The 14792-nt window shown below is 34.8% G+C and overlaps 2 protein-coding genes across 2 annotated transcripts; one reads left to right on the top strand and one right to left on the bottom strand.

The window, feature by feature from the left end:
• LOC110271237 (disease resistance protein RPP13-like) lies at positions 516–2940 on the top strand. The gene is made up of 2 exons (XM_021121730.1): positions 516–1619; positions 1654–2940. The coding sequence occupies exon 1, from the start codon at positions 649–651 to the stop codon at positions 1453–1455; it is 807 nt and encodes a 268-aa protein (XP_020977389.1). The 5' UTR covers positions 516–648; the 3' UTR covers positions 1456–1619; positions 1654–2940.
• Positions 6694–14204, bottom strand: LOC107634962 (NAD-dependent malic enzyme 59 kDa isoform, mitochondrial). Its single transcript, XM_016338301.2, has 19 exons — positions 13811–14204; positions 12857–12953; positions 12492–12610; positions 12250–12417; positions 11309–11437; positions 10956–11016; positions 10500–10603; positions 10332–10415; positions 10112–10218; positions 9869–9971; positions 9468–9575; positions 9287–9352; positions 9040–9112; positions 8835–8921; positions 8646–8700; positions 8478–8549; positions 7951–8013; positions 7137–7251; positions 6694–6990 (listed from the first exon to the last, which is right to left on the bottom strand). Exons 1-19 carry the CDS (start codon positions 13937–13939, stop codon positions 6919–6921), a joined length of 1812 nt encoding a protein of 603 aa, XP_016193787.1. The 5' UTR covers positions 13940–14204; the 3' UTR covers positions 6694–6918.

Here is a 14792-nt window from a genome sequence, read left to right as displayed (position 1 = left end):
GGTGAATACAAAAGAACGGTTAAGCCAGTTAGGGATCATTAACCAGGAAGATAACGTCTGTGTTCTATGTAATAAATATACGGAACACGTGCACCACTTGTTTCTATGCTGTGAATTTGCTTGGCAGGTGTGGAGTGCTTGGGTATCGATGGTTGGCCAACAATGGTCTATTTCAGGGTCAATGAGAGAACATTTTCTGTGTTGGACAGAGGGGCCAAGGAGGAGGGAGGATAGAGAGCAACGATTGAGATGCTTTTGTGCGGTTGTTTGGAACATCTGGCTAAAGAGGAATAGAAGGATATTTCAGAATAAAAGCAAAGGTGTTAAAGAAATCACTCACATGACTGTGTTGAGCTACAACGAGTGGAAATGTGTGGACCCCTTTAGTTGTTGATAGCAATACCGGAGATGACAAGGGGCTTCTTTTAATGTTACTGTCTTGATTTTAATTTGGTTGTTTTGTTTCTGTTTGACTGCTCCACTGTACTGTGTTGAACTCCTTGTTACATAACAACATTTGCATTTGAGCTATACTATAAGATCAAAGATGAGTTCAGAGCGGCAAGTTTTGTTGTTGATGTCAGTAAACAGTTAAGGAAAAACACCGCTAATGGCTTGGAAATTGTCCAAAAGGAGCTTCTTTCTGATATGGCCTTAGAGCCCATGCAAGAGTTGCAGTATAAAAGAGTGCTTCTGGTTCTGGAAGGGGTTGATAGTAAAGATCATTTGGAGTTGCTAGAGGGAATGAGAATAGTTGATTGGTTTGGTCCTGGTAGTAGGATTATCATAACAACAGAAAACGAATATATCTTTCAGAATTCTCATGTGATGAATGGTGTTGAGCTTGAGACACATTGCATTCATGAAGGTGATATCATTGGTATTAATAGAAGTGTGAAGGAAAAGAATGTAGTGGAATTTGTCAAAGATTTCATTGATGTAATTAATCAACTGAGGGAAGAAGATTCAATGAGGAGGAATGTTATTTCAATTGTTGGCATGGGCGGGTCAGGCAAGACTACCCTTGCCCGAATTGTCTACGATAGCAATGAGGTGAGGAAGGTATTTCCTTGCCGTGCATGGGCAACTGTTTCCAAAGATTATAGAGAAAAGAAAGTTTTCTCAAGCCTTGTTCGATCTCTGATGTCATCATCCACACATATAACGGAAAACGAACAAGAGTTAAAGTCCAAGGTGAGAATACATTTGAATGAGAAAAGGAGAAAGTATTTGGTAGTGCTGGATGACGTGTGGGACGCTCAGGTGTGGAACAAGCTGAAGGATTATCTTCTCCCAAAACACAATAACGGGAGCAGGATATTGGTGACTACACGAAATGTTAGAGTGGCAAACTATGTAGGGTCAAAGGAACCTCACCATGAACCTAGCCGTTTGAATGGAGAAAAAGGTTGGGCAGCGAAGTGTTTGGTGGAGAAGTGTGTCCTGCTGAGTTAGAGCCTATTGGTAAATCAATTGCCAAGAGTTGCAAGGATTTGCCATTGGCTATTGTTGCAAAGAGGAAGACCTCAGAAACAGAATGGAAAAGTATTGAGAATTTAGTTCCTCATTGGTGTGATGATGATGATATCGACCAGACGAAGAAGATATTGAAGACAAAGGTGAGGGAGTTAATCAGACTATGGATGGCAGAAGGTTTCATACAAGTAAGACAAACCGGAATATCAAAGGCACCACCGCAGCCTGAAGATATTGGTGAGGATTACTTGAAGGCATTAGTGGATCGTAACTTAGTACAAGTGGCAAGAAGGAGTAATGACGGGGAAGGCGTGAAAACATGCCAGATCCACAATCTCTTTCAAGATTTGTGCATATCAGAGAGCAATGGCAACAACAATGCTCGTAGATTGTCCTTCCCCCGCAACGCAGGATCCATAGATTCCTATGTTTGTTCAGTAACATGTAGTGAATAACAGACATGTTCGTTTAATGTGCTTGACTTATCGCCTTTCACTAAGGAAGTAGCTCATGAGGAGGTTATGGAGAAGTTGATCCATCTAAGGTCCTTGAGAGCAGGCGCATATTGGGACGTTCCAAATTATTTGTGCAAACTTGAGGAGTTAGAAATATACAAACAGGGACAAGGGGACAGACATAAGTATTGGACAGATTAAACAGCTGAGACATCTTCACTGCAGTCACGAGTATTTGACACTATCACAAGAGGAAGGAACTAGGGACAAGATGCAAAATCTCCAATCTCCAAACCTTAATATGTGCATCTTACTCCTCAAGTAGAGTTTCTACTCAACGCGGGTTGCTTTCCCAACTTGATATCACTGGGTTTATATCTGTTTGATTTTGGGATAAAAGAAAAAGAACACTTGAGGAGCCTGCACTGCCTAAAATATCTGAAAAAGCTGAAATTAGAATTTTATGGTTGCCGTCTCTCGTTGGATGCAATTGCATTTCCGCCAAGTCTTACCAAGATTAAGTTGTCACATGTGAATGCCAAAGAGTTGAACTCCGAAGACATACATGCTTTGAGAAGGATTGCAAGCCTTAAAACCTTAAAATTGTGCGTTGCAAGATGTGAGGATAATCTGAATTGGGGTGGCCCTGGGAGTTTCCCGCAACTTCGAGTGCTTCACATGACAAGGGTGCGTCTCAAATGCCTTAGATTAGGAAATGGTTCAATGCCTCGTCTTCAGCGTGTGCACATTTGTTGGTGCCCTGAATTGAAGGACGTTGATAACCGAGTGCTTTCCTTGGCTGGTAACTTCGAGAGGGTGGAGCTTGACCCTTCTTCTTGGTTTAATATATGGGCTTATTAATAATTTGGGAGACGGAGATTTTTCATTGAGTAACTCAAACACCTTTTGGTTTGGTATGAAAAAAATTTTACCATCTAAACTAAAACATTTACATTTATTTTTGGTCTTGGAGTTAAAACTTGTTTATCATTAAACTATCCACATTATACACTTTCTTAAACCATGCGTAACATAGAATGTTTACACACCAAAATTGTCCTTTTTTATATATTAATTTTTTTAAAAACAATTAGTAAAACACCATGTTGTCAATTTATAATTGTAATTAATTGAAGTTATCAATTTTAAAATTAAATCAAAGTTATTGTTTAAAAAATAAATATACGAGTTAAAATCCATTTCGGTCCTGAAATTTTTACTCGGTCTCAATTTTGATTCCTAAATTTCAAGTTATCTAATTAAGGCTCCCAAATATTGGATCGTGACTCACGTTTACGTCTTGAGTTATCTCCGTTAACGGAGATCTGATGTGATACGTTAAGTTGCCAAATAAGAATATTTAAAACGACGTCGTTTTTTGTTTTCGCTCAATGTTCACTAAATGCGACATCGTTTAAGGGTTGGTTGGGTTAAAAAAGTTGGATCAACCTATATATTAATACAAAGACGAAACTTAACCATTCTTCTTCCTTCTCTTTTTCTTTTATTCATCTTTTCCACGTTTTTGTTCTTATCGCATGCTTCACTATGAGAAAGGAGAATCAGAAGTGCGAATAATATTCGTCATGTATTGGACTGTTAGGCGAAGTTATTAAACAAGTAGCATTAGTGCGGAAAGAAAGAGCAAAAAATCAGGTTAGGAAGTGAATTTTTTTTCATTTTTTTTATACTCTGATCTTAGCTTTTGTTTTGATTTGTGTTTTGCATTGTATTTTTCTATGCAATCTGTTGTCTATATCTAGAATATTATAAGTTATTGTATTTGAATGATACTAAAGTTTGTTTTTTGTTTTCGATGCTGAAGAAAAAATATTATTTGTATTTTTTTGTTGTCTTTAGATAAATGTTATTATGTGTGTATTATTACTTGTATTTAAAAATTTTATGGTTTAAAAAATAATGATACTCTGTTTTATTGTTTGGTGTTTGAAGTGAGTTCAGCCATTATGCTCTATTTTTTGAAATCATCATCGATTTTTTTTTTTTAATTTTGCAATGTATTTCAAACACACCTCTTAGACAAAATACTTTTACACCTTTGAGCAGCCAACAATGACCACATTTCCTGAGGAGCCCACATCCAAAACCTCAGTCCAACCCACCTCTGTACCTCCAGCCCAACCCACCTCTACACCTTTAGTCCAACCCACCTCAAAGTCTCCAGCCCAGTCCACCTCCAGCCCAGACCACCTCAGCCTATAGCCCAGTCCACCACTTTTGCACCTCCATCCCAGTTCATATCAATGCCTCCTTTTAGACCATGTTCTTCTAAAGCAAACTCCAATAAACTTGAGAAGTCCATTTCAACCACCACTACAAATTGTAGGCATTGTGTTTTTGGTTGAAATAACTGTGTTAGGCATACATTTAAGTTAAAACAAATTCTGATTGGATGTAAACTGTTTTAGGTATGTCATGTGTCCATGCATGTGTTACAATAGTTAGACTGAATGAAAATTTTGAAGATTATTGTCACACTTAGTTGACCATAGAATCATGTAGAGAAACATATGTGCATTCGTTGAATCCTATCCATGGACAAGTAATGTAGGAGAAGTCTCAATATAGTAGGCCTCAAGCTCCCAAAATTCAGAGGAAGTTAGGTCCTTTGAAGAAGAAAAGACGAACGGATGCAGATGAAGAGCCTTCAGGAAGTAAGAAGAGTAAGACTGGAGCAACGAAACTAAATAGAAAATATAAGGGTTTACTTGTACTTATTGTGGGACAAAAGGTCATATAAAGAGAAGCTACTCTCATAAAAAAACGGATGATGTTGCAGCTGCCCCTTGCTATTGCTGTAGCAGCGGTAATTTCTAAGAAGAAAAAAGGAGCTTCTAATGCAAATGAAATTATAAAGGGTGAATCTTCACAAGACGGAGAAGGAGAGGGTGACCTTGCTCCAGCCACTAATGTTACGCCCCAACGAATGTTAGTGCTCTTTCAGAGATTGTGCTTTTCCGGTTACTTTTTTTACAATAAGAAGATGGAGAAACAAGTAACCATTCAATTTGTCCTTACATTTATGGATTTAAGGTTTACTTTAATTATCAGTTTAATTATGTCTTAAACTGATGTGGACTTATATTTCACTCCTGCAACGAGGTCCAACAAACTACAACCTAAAAGAAAAGCATCTCCAGTTCCAGGATCAACAAGTATTGACCCAATGTAAGGAGCAAGTTTTGGAACATCCTTAAAGATGACTGAATTCATGAAATTTGTCTCTACACCAAAGATGAAACCAGCATCAAACCTCCTAAAAAGAAGTGACTGGATTTTCAGCAGTGATGGATATTATAATTAAGATAGTTGCTTTTAATTATATTTATCTTGTGTCACTGAAATATGGTTATGTATGTGTCCATATACTTGGCTATTGATGATTTTCTGGATGTATTTTGTTGATATTCTGCTATGTTTATTTTGACCAGTTTATTTTTTTCAATTAATGGCAAATAATGCCTTTGGATATTAGCTATGCATGCCTTTTTTTTATCTAATGTAGGAACTTAATTAAAAGTTTATGAATAGTACTAACATATTTAATATTTAGCTTTATTTTTTTACTGTTGCAATATTACATATGTATTAGAAGAGCTAAAACATACTTCTTTTTTATATTTGTTTTTTACAATGCTTCCATTCATACTAAACATATACACCATCAATTACGTATTTTTAATTAAAATTTAACCATACTTGCACCATACACAACGATAAAAAACACACCTAAACAAATAACCAAACTTAAAATAATAACCCTTAGTTTCAAATACCTAATTTCAACTTTTATTGTGTTAATTCTCCATGTTAAATTCATCTTCCAACTATCATCATTACTTGCAAGTTATGCTTTGCTTACTAAACTCTGTTCTTCCTCGGCATCTACCCACATAAAGAAACACACCACATTCTTCCAAAACTCTGTCAATTCTTCAACAATCAAGAAAATGAAAAAAAAAATTCCAACATACCCATCAACAAAAGTACTAGTAGCAACACATTGAAGAATAAGACCTTGAACTTACATTATAATTTAGACACTCATAAAAAGGTCTTCTAGGATTGGCATTCGTCCCAAACCACTAAAACACTGGACACATTTTACAACCACACCAATCAAGAATTTTCTCCAGTCTCCCACGATTAAGGTTTCTCACAGAAGCGCCATGAGAACGTGACCGCGCTGAGCTCTTTGAAGCTTGGCTTCCTGAACTTTTCATATTTCCAGCAAAGTTTCAAACATTTTGGAAAAAGAGGACTGCAAATTAGAGTTTAACATCTTTAAAAGGGTTAAATTGAATAGAATCAACTTTTGTCACATCATTCAACTATTATACATCCACCTTGACAAGTTGAGTGCCACCACCTTGACAACTTAAGCATGCCATATCAAATCTCCCTTAATGGAGATAATTCCAAAGACAAATGTGAGTCACAATCCAATATTTAGAGATTTTAATTGAATAACTTAAAACGGGGTTAAAATTAAGGACAAATAAAAATTTCAGGGGAGTAAAATAAATTTTAACTCATAATTATACAAATATAGAGTATTAAAGCCTATCTTACATTTGTTTCTAAGTTTTAATTTAAAAATTAATATATACTTATTAATAAGTATAAGTATAAGTATTATACATTTAAAATTCAAGAAAATTGATAACTTGAAATGTAATAATTTTTTCCAACTTATGATGTAAGTTTATAGTTTTACCACCCACTTCGATGCACATCAAAATTAGAGATAGGTAGGACTTTACAATGCCAATAAAATTTTATATCAACGGAAGTTAAATCTTAGATAAACACCGTTACATTGACAATTCACTGCTACAACAATGAACACATCTCTTTCAACCCTAAGCCCTCTACAACCATAAACGTTACAAGTTATGAGTTGCTATGAATGGAAACAAAAAATGGAAAAGAAGGCATTACTGCAGCATTGAGCTGCGTGAAGTGTTTACTTCTCATGAACAAGGGGGCTATACTCAGGGAACCACATGTTTTCTCTAACGTACCCCACTGTATCCTCCTGTAATCAGTGAAACAAAGCATGTGTTAGCAGTGGCTGAATATAAGTGAAATAAAGATGACATTTTCTTGTCAAAAATGGATAAAGATATTCTGATGCTCAACATTTGTACATATCATCGGTGAGTAATAAGATATTTTCCATACTTTTGACATGTGTGCAAGTTCTTTTGATCCTACATCACCATGTCCTTCAGCCAGCCCTTCTACAACTGCTGCTCTTAGAACAGCAGCCCCAACCTCTGCTGTAACGTTTCGTATACTGCAGCATGGAAAGTAGTATCAATCAGAGGAGGCTGTAGCCTATCATATAAACTATTAAGAAAATTTTATCCAATAGTAGAACTTCAAATTAGTCCTCAAAAGAGTTATAGGATATTGAAAACAGCCGTTATATCAAATTATCAACTTGCTTTGCAAAAGAGTAAAGTTTATCTCAAGTTGGTCCAAAGGAGTTTGACATAACTTGAAATGATAGTTTAATTTCAATAAACAAATTAATGTGACAGATTTTTTCTGAACCAAATCAATATCGCACAACTCTTTGGAAAACAATAATTGTGTCACAGATCTTGAGAACCAAGATGAGATCCCACAACTCTTTCAAGGTCTAATTTGGAAAAGGCACCAAATATCCAAACCAAAACTATATGTTGTCAAAAATACTATTTGTACACTAAAATCAACCACCATGTATTTGTGTATAAATACATGTGTTATTTAACTCATTTTCAATGTCTATTTTGTATTCCAATATGTATGTTATACTAGTGGTTGATTTTGGTATACACCTAGTATGGTTGTATCGTTATATATTTATTTTCCAACAGTGTATCCATCCAAAAGTTGTGTTAACAAATTGAATTTCCTTTCTTGCAGTGATTCATAAAGGTACTAGGGAAAAAAGGAGACTAAGAGAAAATAAAAATCAAATGATGACAAGGAAAAGGGGGAGCATTACCAATCAATTGATGGATACAAAATTCCTTTATGGATATCTTCCTCAGTCATGTATGAAGCAAGACTGTGAGAAAGACAGCATGTTAGGTATTCATTAGAAAAAGACAAGTGGCATCTCATTAAAGGAAATATTAAAATGGCATATGAAACACAATGAAAAGAAAATGTAATAAGTTTGTCACCCTATAGCTCGTAGAAATTAAAAAGTACTAGAGCTTAGCGCAATGGACTATCATTTATGGCGTTTATTTACACCTTTAACATCAAAATCCTCATCATATTGTGCACATGTATTAGTGTTTTAGAAAAATCATTTCTCGAACATTAAGATATATAAAGAAATGATTTAATTGAAAGGATATAGGAAACAGAAAGAATAATAATTAGACGAAACATAAGACAAGGTCAAATGGCTGAAATGTTATTCCTAAAACCAGAGCGTCCCTACATACATCAAATAAGATTATTTCCTAAACTCTCATTGATACCAGGTATGGCTTAAAAAGCAGCATGTCCAGATTAACATACCATTCAGCTGCTTCCTGCAACATTCCATCCGTTATGAGACGAGCACCTGACAGAAGTGTTCCCAAACCAATCCTGAAATGGAAAATCACAATACAAATGACACCAATGTTCCACCACAAGAGAAAATTGATGAATAATTTTAATTTCTAAGCTGCAAATGCACCCTACCCTGGGAACAGGTACATGTTGTTGGCTTGATTTACATGGCCAAATTTTCCATCACCTGTGTGCAATTGAAAATATCGACCAAAATAAATAACAATATTCATCTTATGAAGCCTTTTGCAGCTGAGGAGAATCTGAACAAGACAAGATACTTGAATTCAAAACCAATTAATCACAGGAAGATGTACTTACCAAGATTTACATTTTCGAAAGGGCTTCCACTGGCAAACACTATATTTTCTCCCGCATGGTTAAAAGCATCAGTAGCAGTGCATTCAGCTGTCCGAATAGCCAACACGAAAAAAGGAGTGGGGAAAAAAAGAAAAAGAAGTTAAAAGGAAAATTGAGGACATTATTAAGCAATTGTGAGTGCTTAATGAGCCTTGTACAAACAAACCATTCATTGTGGGATTAGACATTGCAAAGATAGCAGGTTTTGTTGAAACAGATTCTCTCATTGCCTTAAGCACCTGAGTTGAATCTCAACCATTAAAATTAAGGACTTAAATACAGTAATAAAGCATAAGATTCAGAACCTAAAGCTGTGAAACAGACATTTTCAAACATGTCTGTTGCATTTAAGTAATAAATATATTTCCCGAGGAATATGACATAATAAAAGTGTTAGTATAGTAGGTAATGACCTCCTCATTGAAAATACCACCAACCCCAGACAATCCAACAAGCACATGTGGCTTAATCTTCTTAACCTAAAGAAAATAGGTTCAACATTTAAAATAGTTTAACTCTCTTATAGCAAAATAAAGTATTAAATACATCATAAACATACTAGATCCAACTGAGTTTTCCACAAGTAACATTTACCACTTCAATTATACTAGCACCCTCTGCAAGACCTTCTAGGTCACTTTGGTGTTTAGCAAAGGGAACTGCAGCCGGATCTAGATTGCTCCTTTCTGTTGTGACAAGACCCTGCATTCAGACATCATGTCATTAACAACATACTTAAATAATGAATCATATAATATAATCTTCACAATCAAATCACGTTCATATGATAAAGTAAGAGAATCGATAGAGGAATGTACTCAGACAAAAGTAATTTGATGATAGAAGATAAGGTGATAATTCTACTATTTGGATAAGAAAAAACAGCACCAAAATCATGAGTGAACTAGATCATATACTGTGGTGAACACAATTACCGTTTGAATACTTTAATTTAAAAAACTAGTTATAACACTAGTAAGAAGTTGGAAGCGTACATTCTTATCAATTAAATAGAATTGACTTTTGGCAGCTGTTTCACTGCACCCGGACATCCTTGAAACTGCCTGGACAGCCATCTTAAGAACACCAAGACCTGCACTGAAAGGCAGGAAAGAAAACATGTAAGGCAGAACTCGACAGTAACATGGAAGCAATCTTAAGGAATGAAGAAGGAGCAATAATGGGATAAACAAAGTGGACACTATTAAGAATTACATCACAATCAATTTTGCAAGTACCTCCCAGCTCCAACCACAACTATCTTTTGATTCACAAAATCAGACAATGGTCGACCTTGGGCTCTTACAGTTCCCAGTAATCCGGCAAGTGCAACACCAGCAGTGCCCTGTTGGACAATGGACATGAAGAAAATTGAACTTCCATATACTTAAAGAACACAGTGCATTGCTTAAAACCTTGAAGATTGTACACGTACTAAATATTGCATCACTTCCTCACCTGAATATCATCATTAAACATACAAAACTTTCTGCGATATCGGTACAAAGTTTCAAAAGCCCACTTCATTTGGAAATCTTCAAACTGATAAATCAGCCAAACATCCAGTTACTAAATTAATCAAATCTAAATTGAACATTGAGAACAATATGGTCTAGAAGAAGAAACCTGCACAATAGCCTTAGGCCAACGAGCATGGACAGCTTCCATGAATTCATCCACAACTGCTAGGTACTCTTCACCTTCCAACCTAGGTTGTCGAACTCCCAAATCTGTCACATTGAAATCATGTTAGAACACAATAACTTTCACGATGTAAATTAGGATGAACTATCATCCTAGTTCTCTACACGATCACCAAAAATGTGTAAAACAATTGAGGAATTTTACCCCAACACTCCAAAAATCAGGAAGCAAAAGTTAATTATGTTTATACTAAGCCAACAAGAGTGAAAGAGTTATTTTCTGCAAGGTATTAAAACTGAAAGGCAACCACAAAATCTAGAATGCTGAATAACATCATAGTCCTCTTACATAAAAAACACGTCCTCGGAAAAAACAAGAAAGGGACAACCAAATTAAGAGATAAGCGAACAAAACATCTAAAGAAACAGTGTTACTTACAAAGTGGATCTTCAAGTAGCTTTTGATTGTTTGTGCCAACATCTAACATAACTGGAAGTATCTGCCACAAGAAAATAACAAACAGTACAAGTTAAGAGTTATGGTTTGCTAACCAAGTCAAGTTAAATTTAAAGAGAAAGAATGTGCCTAAAATTTAAATTATCACCGATAACAAATAGTTATAAGTTATAACAAAGTCAAAATTTGACAAAGACACCATCGAATCAATAATTAACTAAGCAACAATGAACAAGATTAACTAGAACCAAACATGCCAGCAAACATGTGGAGTTCAAGTTGAAGAGGAAATTAGCAAAGAAGAGAGATATCAAACTAAAGGAAGAAACACATACTCTTTGTGGGTTCATACCAGCAGCAGCAACATACATATCAAGTTTTCCTATTGGTATTCCAATCCCTTGAACTCCAAGGTCACCTAAGCCAAGAATACGACTACCATCTGTCAAGACAATCATATCTACCTGAAATGGTGGAAATAAATGATTAAAACCAATAATGATAGATAAACAATTTAAGGCAGGCCAGGAAGAAGTTTGCTACTTAATGATAATGAATCAAATTCTTCTAAAAACATGGTGAAGAAGATAGTCACGTAACAGTTGAATAAATCAATTTACCAGAACATTTATCAAGTTGAGAAATAAGAATAAAATACTGTAACTGCCTGCATAGTTCCTAATTTTTTATATGCCTCCAGTCTGTTTTATGAACCTAAAACCTAATAACAATAATAAAATACATTGTAAACCTATGTACTTCTTTTGTCCCTTAATTATTATGAATTTTGACATACTACAAAATAAATCATAAGAAAATATGACATCCAGGTCAGATGAATTCAATTTTGATGGCTACTCACATAAAAATGTCAAAACATCTAATGGTTCTTAGATATCATCTTCACATGAAGACATGTGAGTAATCACCTTCAATTTTATCCATAAGGAATGCAGAATTTACAAAATTCAGGAACAGAATTACTTATTTCAAGTATTAAAGAAGTTCATATAGGTTTTAGTTGTTCCAACTTCTAGCTGCTGATAGCGTGTTTGGTAAGTTTGGTTTAGCTTGTCTCCTGCAGCATATGTCCAAACCATGGCCTGGTTCTTTCAAAATGCTAAACTAAACATGCTTTAAGTACTATGATACAATCTTGAGCAATACTTTTTAGATATCATAAGGGAAGAATGAAAGGGGAAAAAGCCATTGCCATATTTCAATCACGAATGAAGAGAAAAAGGTGTGGCATTTACCAGGGTTAATTCAGTACTACCTGATTTGCTGGCCAGTTATAGATCATCGACATCATCTCTCCTTTATCTTTGGCACTAAAATACATTCCACGTGGGCGCCTATATAACCCTGAATAATTTTGACACACTAATCCAACTGTAGGAGTATAGATTATTGGTGCAAACTCTTTAATATTATCAATAAGAACCTGAAGAGGGCAGGTAACAAATAAGATCAAATGTCCTTATACTCTAGGATTAAAAACTTAGTGATGAAACTCACTCTGTAGTACAGAGTCTCGTTCCTGTCATGCAGTCTATTTAAGATTCTCCATTTCGCTAAGGAGACAAATTTATCTGATTGGCCCCGGGTGTTCTTCTCCAAGGACCTGTATGAATTCACTGAACGAAAAATAATAAATTAAAATAATCAGCTGATTTAAGATTACTGAAGAAGGAATTAGAGACAAGTAAGAAACAGGAATTCAAAGCTTAGATATTAGCATAGATAAAACAGCTATAAGAACAGCAACAACTAAGCCTTGTGTCGCTAAGTATAGTCAGTTACTACAAGGATCAAATCGAACAACACCAAAGTGCTAAAATAGTTCTAAAAAGATAATACCCAAAGATCAGTATCAAACTTACTGAAACGTTCATATTGGTGCTCGAACGATATGACACGAGGAGGAAGGAGACCCCGAAGCCCCAACCGATCCCTTTCAGTCAAGGGAAACCCAGTATCCTATATTTTTAGAGAATTTAACAATAAATATATAAATAAATAAAAAGAGAGTTTTAGGATGCAAAACATAAACCAAAGCAACGTATATCAGTCTACCAGATAGAGAAAAGGTTCTCATCAAGCATAATTTCGTAATAAATCAACATTTTCAACGTTTAAACAAACTTCAAACAAATGCAACGTAAAATCTCTCTCTCAATATAAATAAGCAAGCAACTATAAAAAATTTGCTCCAATGAGTTAGCACTAATTGACATCAAATTATCTACTTACATATACACATTAGACGATTTTTTTTAAATAAATAATTTCATAACAATTATCAAAATGTCATCCAAAAAACTCTGGAAACAACTTTTTGAGCACAAGAACTATCATATTCTATGTCAACACTCATTCCGTTGCCTAAACTAATGGTTTTCGCTAAAATATTTATTACTGAACTATTACAATCAGCACCGCTGCCTTTATTTCATTCTAGGCTTCAAGGCTAGTTTTCTATAAAAACTCATCCTTAATTGGATATAACGAAAAAAAGAGAGAAAGAACATAAAAATCAATAAATACAATTTTATCTTTAACAAATAGAAAATAAAAACTATACCATGTGAAAAACTCATCGTTTTAGCAATCATTTCAGCTTAAACAGTTAGTTAGTTCGTTACTTCCTTTCCGTCAAATTAACGAAAGTAAAATCATAAACTCAACATCTTCATTACAAAAAAGAATAAAGTATTAATAAGTGAACATCTACATTCTCGAAATTCAAAGCTGAAAAGAGAGAGTTGCGAACTTCAAGTGAGAAAAAACTACGATAGATTGCAAGTGAAGCTAAATAAAGAGAAAGAAGTAAAAACCTTGTTGAACCATGGATCGTGCAGGATATCTGCACCGCGCTTGTGAACCATACACGGACCTGGAATCGCCGTCGAGAACCGCCGCGATCGGGCCAAACTTGTTGCGGCGAATCGCGCGAGCTTCCACATTACTGATAAACCGATCCGAAAAAAGCTCGAACGCACTGCAACGACGTAACTAGCTAAACAAGAAGAAAAGAAAACAGAGAACGAATGTTTTTGGTTTAATGTCGCGATTACGTGAACTGAAGGAGGCACATTTTCCCGAGAAAGTGAAAAATGTTCGGTATGATTTTCCAGGAAAAAAGAGGTAGTTGAAGTGCACGTGGTGCGTGGTTACTATATATAAGGACTCTGATGAGTATTTTCTTCTTTTTTGTTTTTTGTGTGTGATTTGTGTTTCGGAAAGGTGGAACAGTTTGAAATGTTCGAGTGGCGGAACGCAGGTGCTGCCCGAGAGAGATTCGGGCAGGGCACAGAGGGTTTGCTATTGCTGGAGGAAGCTGCCCGTGTGAGATCTGGGTAGGGTCTGAAAAGAAAGAGAGAGAGAGGGGTCACTGTCGGTAATTAAGAAAGATAGCGACCAACCCTTAAATTCGAATTAAAACGAGTAAATTATCCATTTCTTTAGTTAATCTAATTAGTAATAGAAACTTAAATTGGTAATAGTTATACATTTATTTTATTATTTTTTATAATACATGTGTGATTTTTAATCAATAATATAAAAATATATTTATATACATAAAAAATTAAATAAAAATTATATATAAACACATAAAATTAAACATAAAATATATACTCTGATTAAACTACTAAAAAAAATCATATATATATTGTAGCATTGAACATCTTCCTAAATTAACCTATTCATTATTTATGTTTATGTTTATATTTGAAAAAATGGTCTTTATATAATACTAAACTATAAATTTTACATTATTTAAATTAAAAATTTTATTCATTTTGATAACATGATTTT

This window comes from Arachis ipaensis, chromosome B04 (genome assembly GCF_000816755.2).
Source record: "Arachis ipaensis cultivar K30076 chromosome B04, Araip1.1, whole genome shotgun sequence".
NCBI lineage: Eukaryota > Viridiplantae > Streptophyta > Magnoliopsida > Fabales > Fabaceae > Arachis > Arachis ipaensis.
This window is presented reverse-complemented; position numbering and strand designations above follow the sequence as displayed.